This window comes from Sinocyclocheilus anshuiensis, unplaced genomic scaffold (assembly GCF_001515605.1).
Source record: "Sinocyclocheilus anshuiensis isolate Anshui unplaced genomic scaffold, SAMN03320099.WGS_v1.1 scaffold999, whole genome shotgun sequence".
NCBI classification, from domain to species: domain Eukaryota; kingdom Metazoa; phylum Chordata; class Actinopteri; order Cypriniformes; family Cyprinidae; genus Sinocyclocheilus; species Sinocyclocheilus anshuiensis.
In genome coordinates, this window is record NW_015544197.1 from 337935 (window position 1) to 347162 (window position 9228).

Here is a 9228-nt window from a genome sequence, read left to right on the forward strand (position 1 = left end):
TCTTAGGAACCTTAAGTGCAGCAGAAATTTTTTTGTAACCTTGGCCAGATCTGTGCCTTGCCACAATTCTGTCTCTGAGCTCTTCAGGCAGTTCCTTTGACCTCATGATTCTCATTTGCTCTGACATGCACTGTGAGCTGTAAGGTCTTATATAGACAGGTGTGTGGCTTTCCTAATCAAGTCCAGTCAGTATAATCAAACACAGCTGGACTCAAATGAAGGTGTAGAACCATCTCAAGGATGATCAGAAGAAATGGACAGCACCTGAGTTAAATATATGAGTGTCACAGCATAGGGTCTGAATACTTAGGACCATGTGATATTTCAGTTTTTCTTTTTTAATAAATCTGCAAAAATGTCAACAATTCTGTGTTTTTCTGTCAATATGGGGTGCTGTGTGTACATTAATGAGGAAAAAAAATTAACTTCAATGATTTTAGCAAATGGCTGCAATATAACAAAGAGTGAAAAATTTAAGGGGGTCTGAATACTTTCCGTACCCACTGTATATATATATATATATACTAATGATGCTCACTGGCAGAGGGTACAATTTTTAGGTTTTTAAATAATTAGAGCACTCAAAATCAAAGGTAGCTGAACACATCTATTCTCGCTCACAGCAAGTAGTGTATACTTTGAAAGGCTTGTGCGCTTAACTGTGCTCTAGATGGAGCAGAGCATGGAAAATCCTTAATGCTTTTTGCGGCAATTTTGTTATGTGCTTTCATTTCCTTAGACCTTCCCATATTCTTCTAAACTGTGGGATTCCATATCATGTGGCTACCAATGCTTTGAGGATCAGTGTGGGTAGAAGTACCTCCCATGAAGATGTGGACATTGTCGTGGAGGATCTGAGAGACACTGTAGAGCAACTGGAGCGGATGAACTAGCACCATGGATATTGTACCTGCTTATGTGTGTGTGTGTGTGTGTGTGTATGTATATATATATATATATATATATATATATATATATATAGTATAATATATATATATACAAATGGATATTGAACTCCAACCAAAAAGGACACATTTTATTGAATGGTTTTAGTTTACAGCTATGGGGCTTTGCACATAGATTAGATGGTGTGTCATGAGCATAGAGTTCAGGTTTCAGGGTCATTGTCAGGTTGCACTACATTGATCTAAGAGCTCTTTATTTAGCAGAATATAATATTTAATGTAAATCTTATTTGCTTTGCAAAAAGATTAGATGGTGTTTCATGAGCATAGAGTTCAGGCTTCAGGGTCATTGTCTGGTAGCACTACATTGAGCTTGTTATTTAGCAGAATATATTTAACGTAAATTATTTGGTAAAGCATATTTCATATATGGAACTTCAGGGAATTTAGCTGATAAATAGTTAAAAAATAAGTGGCTTGCATATGGGGGTGTGTGATATGTACAGTCTACAGTAATATCATAATTGTTTTTTAACAACGTGTAAGCTGACATTATAGAGTATCACTTACTTTGCAAAAAGTAATTGAATCATTTATTTCTGTCACTGTGGGAAACTAACCAACCACTGCACAAAATACAAAGAATATGAAAGTAATTTTTCCACGACAGAAAAAAAAATGCACTGCGAAATATTGTTACCGGCAAAATTACATTAAATATCAAGATATCAATTTTTCTGGATATTGCACACCCCTACTTGCATATTACTGTTGGCTTTGTTCATGGTCGTTTCAGGTCAGAGTTCTTTTTAACAGGGATTTTTAGTTAATTGGTTTTGGTATTTAGGGGTGAGTTTGCCCCTCCTGATTTGATATTAAATACACTGTGATATTTTGTATTTTTTTTTAAACGGTTTCATAACTGAATGATGTCAATTGTTCTAATTATGTTGTAGATATTTTACCCTATTTTTCAGGGAACAATAGAGTCCTGTTCATTTTAACTTGGCGGCTGTACTTGGGATGTGATGGAGCGTGCACGTTCAGAATGAGACCGAGATATCTGTTACCAGTACAACAAAGCTGCAACAGCATTATTAAATGAGCTAAATGGACTCTCTTTAACATCACAGTGCTGATCTGGTCTCCCCTGATGCTGAATCATTAAAGTTCAAATGCTCTAACCAAACTGCTCCATTCTAATCCCTTGACCTCTTTCCAGAGACACTCTTGGCTATTCAGACAGAAATGAATATTTAACATGTGAAAACGAGGCTCACTGTAATCTCTAAATACATGCCACATGCATGCACACCAGTTTTAGTAGGTCTTCAGAGGCCAGTTCTCTCATTACTCTGGTGTCTGCTGCCAGAGACAAGGGCAACCATGTGCAGGTTGGTAAGCGATCACAAAGGCAACGGCTGGGCCACGATGAGCACTGGTGCATTGTGACGTCTTTCATTACCTTTACAGCTCACCGGGCCAGACCTTCTCCTCTCCTCCGCTCACACAATCCCGCCAGCTGGCAGACGGTTAGGTGTCGGCTTCCCCTGTGTGTGTGCATGTGTGGTGTGGGGGGTAGGTTGAATTGCCCGAGACAGTGTCCGGATCCAGTCAAAGGCAGCTTGCGCAGGTGCAGAGAGGCAGGGTTAACATGGTGCTCCAAAAGGCCATTGCTGCAGCCCGGGATGGTGACCTACAGAGCCTCAGGGAGCTTGCCGAAACTGGATGTCTTACAGGCGCCATTGTGGATGCTCAGGGTGCGGGACTGGTGCACCATGCTGCACGCTGTGGTCAGCTGGACTGCCTTTGCTTTCTGGTGACGGAAGCAGGGCTGACTGCTGACACGAAGGCCCTTAATGGAGCCACACCTGTCCATGATGCTGCGGCTACAGGTCACACCCGGGAACTAAAGTGGCTCGTACAGGTTGCAAGATGTAATGTACAGGTGAGTGGAGAGGTTATGGAGCTATGGGGGTGTTAGCACAGTGGTGTGAACAGAGTTGGATCAAGAGTTGCTTTTCAGATGGGTGATTTACTTTCTTCCCGAAGACCACAAAAGATGATGTTAGGAAAGATGTTCATGCTGTGCCATACAATCAAAGTGAATGGTGACCAAGGACTGTCAAGCTGCAAAAATGACAAAAACCACCATAAAAGTAGTCCAAGTATGTCTTATTTTCTGTTATCCAAGTCTTCTGAAGCCATTTGATCATTCTGTGTGAGGAAAAGACGATTAAAATGACCAGAGGGCCTGTTTCCACTCAGTACAAATCTGTCTGTCTGCTTGTCTTGTTGGTAAAGGCTATTTGCACTAACTCAAAAGAAACCAAGCTTAGATAAACCACAAAAGAAGAAACCAACTCAAGGTAGCTGGGACAGTGGCGTGGAGAGCAAGGACTATGGATTTAGCCTTTGACACGACTGACCCATATTAATATCTGTATTTTTCAGATCCCATTCTTCGTTTGCACAATGCATATCAACTCCGATAACCTTTTATTTAAAAATAATAATAAATGTGAAAAAGAATTGCCAAACGGGCATTTAATAGTAGGAAAAAGGTCCCAATAACACATCCATTTATGATTTCAATAATATTCAGTCTTTTATAAGATTGTATGTCTGCAATACACTGAGGTGCAAATATTGTCTGCCACTAATTGCACTAGGTATACAGTGTTTTGCAAAAGTATTTAAAAAAAAGTCATTTTTTTTCATTTTGTCTTATGCTGTAGCCTTATGTTAAACTGCTTTAAATTACCTTTTCCCACATCAATCTACACTTCATACACCATAATGACAAAGTAAAAAAAAAAAAGATCTGTGGTAACTTTGCAAATTTATTAGAAAGGAAAAACTGAAATATTGACATTGAAGAGGGGAGGGGGGCGGGAAAAGTCTATAAGTCAGGACTCGAATTCGGGACGCCCAAAGCACAACTGCACTATACTGTATGTTGGAGTGCTGCCCACAAGGCTTTTGGTGCCGACTGATAATGCATTTTCAGTGGTTAGGGCTATACTTTATATAGACAGGTGTGTGCCTTTCCAAATTATGTAAAATCAGTTGAATTTGTCTCAGGTTAACCCCACTCAAAGTGTAGAAAAATCTCAAAGTTGATCCAGTAAAACGAATACTTCTAAGCTAAATTTTAAGTGTCACATAAAAGAGTATGAATACTTGTGCAATGTAATTATTTATTTTTCTTGTTTTATTTTATTTATTTTTATAAATTTGCAATTATCACAAATCTGCTTTTTGTTTTGTCACTGTGGTGTATGAAGTGGAAAAAAGTTTGATGTGGAAAAAAAGTTTATTTTTAGATTTGTATGTTTTCTACAGAAGACAGTTTCATACAGGTTTGAAACTGCATGAGAACCACCAGCAACACCTGCTCCAAATATAGCACCTTACAAAATAAGTAGTTCACCTGCTACAGGAACGGAATGGTGTGAATGGTGTGATTACATCACTTTCCCTTGCTCTGTTTACTCTTTGCTCAGTAGTATTGCATGACCACTGTAATCATGACCAGATGGGTTAGAGGGGGCTCAATCGAACCGTTTACAGTGTTTGTTTACCAGGGAAGTACAGGCCATACTGCTTCTCCGAAACCCCCCACCCCCACCGCCCTTCTCTCACACTAATGCAAACCGGCTCTTTTAACATTGACAACCTCTTGATCTAATTTACAGCCAGCTGTGCTGTGTTAAAGTAGATGTTTTAAGTGCCTTGTTATCATCGACTAAAGTGATAACAATTCTTGGTTGGTGGTCTTGCTGGGAGTTCATCGGGGTTTTTTTTTTTTTTTAAGCTTGTGCTTGCCAAGGTGAGGTCAAAGTTGTATGAGGTTGAATTATTAATGAACATTTCCTTGGTCTGATTAAATAAAGATGGCTACACTAATTTGATCACATTGGCGGTGTAGAGGAGTGATGGCCCGTTGAGGAATGGGGTCTGTGTCAGCACTCCGCAGCAATAGATTTATAGTAGAATGGACATACACTGTACACAATACACACTGTTGCTATGATGGGGTTATGATGACATCATGAAATAAACTCCATCAAATCGAATGTTCTTTCAGCTTATGACTCAATGACAGCTCTTTACCAAAGTGTTGGCTCATGATTTTAAGTGGTTGTATTTTTACTTATTAAAACATAATAATAAATAATAATACTCTTTCCTTTAGTTTCCTCACTGCTTAGTCAAACTGTATTTGTTAAATGTATCTTCTGTATTGTGGTAGTAAAAAGTTTGGATCATCATATAATGGCATAATTGCCAAGTGAACTGGGGATAATAATCTAGTTTAAAAGACGTGTCAAGATTTTAGAAATGAACTCTTTGAATACATGTTGGTTTAATATGGTTTTGAAAACTTTTATACCATTTTCAAGATGTAATGTCTTTTAAAATGTCATGTGGTATAACCAAGTAAAAGTGATAACATATTTTACTTACATTTTGGATATACATCATTTTCAAAAATGTTTTAAAATATATTTGTCTAGGTCAAAAAAAAAAAACTTTTATTAATTATTAATTCATAAATATCACATTTGACCTCATGAGGTGGGTTGTAAAGGGGTGGAACATTTCCGGAAACTTTCCAAAAATCCCTGGAATATTCCAAAAAATCCTGGAAAGTTTCCAAAATTTCTGGAATATTTCCGAAATTTACTGGAAATGTTCCACCTTTTTGCAACCCTAGTTGTAATGTCTTTGACCTTGAGATTCAGTGATAAGGGTCTGCAGGGGCCCTTTCTGTAATGGTTATTACTGGTTTCCTTTTCAAGAATGAATGTTTTGTTTGTTTTTATAAAGTTAATTCCTACTTTTTATCTCACAATTACTTTTTTCAGAATTTTCATAATTGTGAAATAAAAAAATCATCATTACCTTGTTATATTGTGGCAGAAACAAAACAAAAAAAATTGCAATATGTAAACTCAGAATTCAGTGAAAAAGGCAGAACTGCAAGATATACAAGTTATGATATAATATAAAATATATAGTGGCTTTTTTTTTTTTACTATATTTTTTTAAAAAGAAAAATAAGAGAATACATGTCTACACATATAGTAATATAAAGTTATTTGTGTGCAAATAAAAAATCATTAAATAAAAAATTGTATATAACTATTCTTATTCGTTTGCATGTATTCAGGATCAGGATTCTGGTGGGGCCACTCTGCTCCATCTCGCTGCACGGTTTGGGAGGGTGGAAGCTGTCCACTGGCTGCTGTCTCATGGGAATGGAGCAGAAGTGGAAACAAACTGCGGTGCTCTTCCTGCCCACTATGCTGCAGCAAAGGGTGACCTCACCTGTTTGAAGCTGCTGACTGGTCAAGCTCCAGGGTACAGTGTTACGGCTCAAATACGTAGTAATGACAAAGATGAATCTCATGTGGTAGAGCTGGATGAAAAGGAGCATGTGACAAGCTGTTTTGGGTCACTGGTCTTGTGGGTCACTCATCTTGAGTTATTTGTTTGAGTACACTGAGTGCCCTTAAAATGAGTGTCTTTTTAAAACAGATCCAATAACTGTGTAAGCCAGGGTTAATATAGTTAACTCAAACTAAAAACACACACACAAATACAATAAACATTAACTGGAATAAAATGTTTATTTTATTTCAGCTAGTTGGCAAGGCAACATTTTTCATTTTCAGTTGTACTCAAGAAACTAAAACTAAATCTGAAATAAGAACGATTCAAAATATGGACGTTCATAAAACATAAAAATATTGAAAAATGACACAACAAAACTGCTAAAACTTTAACTAAAATGAAAATGCAAAATGTAATGAAGACTAATTCAAAATATTAATAAAAAGTATAATCTCAGTGATACAAAATGAACACTGTCTTTTATCTAACATTTATCTAAAGTAGATGGACATTTTGGCACAGTATGACGATATGATGTCTATTCATATATTGACAGCATTGAGCAATCAGAGTTTCAGAGCTCAGCCACTTGAACCGATTTCAATTAAATTAATGGAATTGGAACCGCATGTGCCAAAAAGCAACTCAATAATATTCTTAACAGCATCCAATTTCTTATAAATATTTATAATCATATTATTGATTATTGCATATATTTAATTATAATTATATGTATCACAATTATTCTATATAATTAAAGTTTTTTATTCCGAATTATACAATCTTATTTATTTTATAATTAATTAGAGACTAAATTATCTGTATGAATTCTTGTGAAGTTTATAATTTGATATTCCTTATACTGACCTAGTGTAGCTTTTGGTAAAACTACAGGACGTTAAAGAAAAAAGAAAAAGAAAATGACAATGGCAAAGTAGCCTATCATGTTATTTATCCATGTCCTTTGAAATGTCGGTCTCTTGTAACACGTGCTCTGCTTGGGTGGTGTAACAGGAAGTGAACATGTGACAAGAACGTGTGGCATGTCCTGATCTACTCCCCAGAATGAGGCCACACATAATGCGCCCCTGACACCAAAACAACATGAATGTGCTTCCTCATAAGTCTCATTTTGCTAGATTTGGGTTTGATGGCAACAATTGCTCTAAGAACAGACATGGGTATTTAGATTTTTTTTTAATTCAAACTTGAGTTTCCTCAGTTTGCTCAGTTATTAGCATAACTTTTGCATGTAATGAAAAGGGACGGAGGAAGAGTAATTGAGCTATAGTGATCTAATGAACCATCAAACTAATTCACTTCAGACCCTAAAGTTGATTATCAGTTGTCTTGTGTAAGAATATCACTTCTGCTTCCTGTTCTCCCTTTCTCTCACGCATGTACAGATTCATGTTGCGTCTGTAGCATGACCACATCTGAAACTGATACGGAGGAATGGTCGGGATGAAATAGATGTGTGTTTGTGTATAGGATAAGTTCAACTTAACTTATAGCCAGGGGAATGCATATATTAACCTCAGGGGCTAGAAAATCCCACATGAGAGTCAGAGAGTTGGTGTATAATGGAAGCACCCTGTCTGTCACATGTCACAACATACTGGAAGTGAACTGTCAGAGCTGCTCACTGTTACTGAACCATTAACACACAAGAGATCGGCACTGGGTTCCACAACCATTGTGATTGAAGAAGGGCTTTTACAATAACAGTTTTACTGATTTATGATTCAAATGAGGTCTAGTTAACAAGTTACCAAATAGGGAATACAACTACCAGAGCAGTGCCAGGGCACACAAATTGAGGGGGCATTTAAATTGGTGTGTTAAAACTACATTTTCAGTAATTTTCTGAAGACTTTGGGGGTTCTGGTGTTATGGTGAAGATTAAGAGTTTGTTCCACCTATGAGGGGTGTGTGAAGGTTTTGAAAGTGACTCTGTACCACACTGTGATGGAACAACTTTGCTCGTTGACTCACTGCAGAGTCAAGTCAAGAGGGAACATCAACTTTAAATGTTGTTTAAAACAAAGCTACTTTCAAAATCATGTTTTAGGTATGATAGTTTAAAATGTACAATACCATTTAGGAGTCAGTAAGATTTTTTTTTTTTAAGAAATTGATACTGTCATCCAGCAAAGACACATTAAATTGATCAAAAGCGACAGTAAATACATTTATAATGTTACAAAAGATATATATTTCAAATAAATGAATTGTGGGAAAAAAAAAAACAGCCCAACTGTTTTCAACATTGATAATAATAAGAAATGTTTCTCGAGCACCAAATCAGCATATTAGAATGATTTCTGAAGGATTATGTAACGCTGAAGACTGGATTAATGGCTGCTGAAAATTCAGCTTTGCCTTCACAGGAATAGATTACATTTTAAAATATATTAAAATAGAAAACAGTTACTTTAAATTGTAATAATATTTAACAGTATTACTGTTTTTACTCTATTTTTATCAAATAAATACAACCTTCACTCTTAAAAATAAAGGTGCTTCACGATGCCATAGAAGAACCTTTTTGTCTAAATGGTTCCATAAAGAACCTTTAACATCTGAAGAACCTTTCTGTTTCACAAAAGGTTCTTTGTGGTGAAAAAGGTTCTTCAGATTATGAAAAGGTAAGAAAGAGATGGTTCTTTAAAGAACCTTTGACTGAATGGTTCTTTGTGGAACCAAAAATGGTTCTTCTATGGCATCGCTGTGAAGAACCTTTTGAAGCACCTTTATTTTTAAGAGTGTTAGTGAGCATATGAAACTACTTTCAGAAACATTAAAAATCTTACCAACCCCAAACTTTAATGGTAGTATTATTATAGTATATTATAGTATGTTATGTTAAATGTTCAATTATTTTTTAAGGTAATATATATATATATATATATATATATATACA

General features: G+C 36.2%; 2 protein-coding genes across 4 annotated transcripts in view; both read left to right on the plus strand.

Moving 5' to 3' along the window:
• scly (selenocysteine lyase) overlaps positions 1-970 on the plus strand; it is a 7812-nt gene extending 6842 nt beyond the window's left edge. For all 3 annotated transcript variants that reach the window (XM_016497254.1, XM_016497256.1, XM_016497255.1), the window contains one exon: positions 740-970. In XM_016497254.1, the coding sequence (XP_016352740.1) occupies positions 740-893 (154 nt within the window). In that variant the 3' untranslated portion in view covers positions 894-970. The remainder of the gene's footprint in view (positions 1-739) is intronic.
• A 5-nt stretch (positions 971-975) lies between these two features.
• The window catches only part of espnla (espin like a), a 27559-nt gene continuing 19306 nt past the window's right edge, over positions 976-9228 (plus strand). Inside the window, exons 1-2 of the mRNA XM_016497253.1 lie at positions 976-2853; positions 6082-6272. Of these exons, the coding sequence (XP_016352739.1) occupies positions 2560-2853; positions 6082-6272 (485 nt within the window). The 5' untranslated portion in view covers positions 976-2559. The remainder of the gene's footprint in view (positions 2854-6081; positions 6273-9228) is intronic.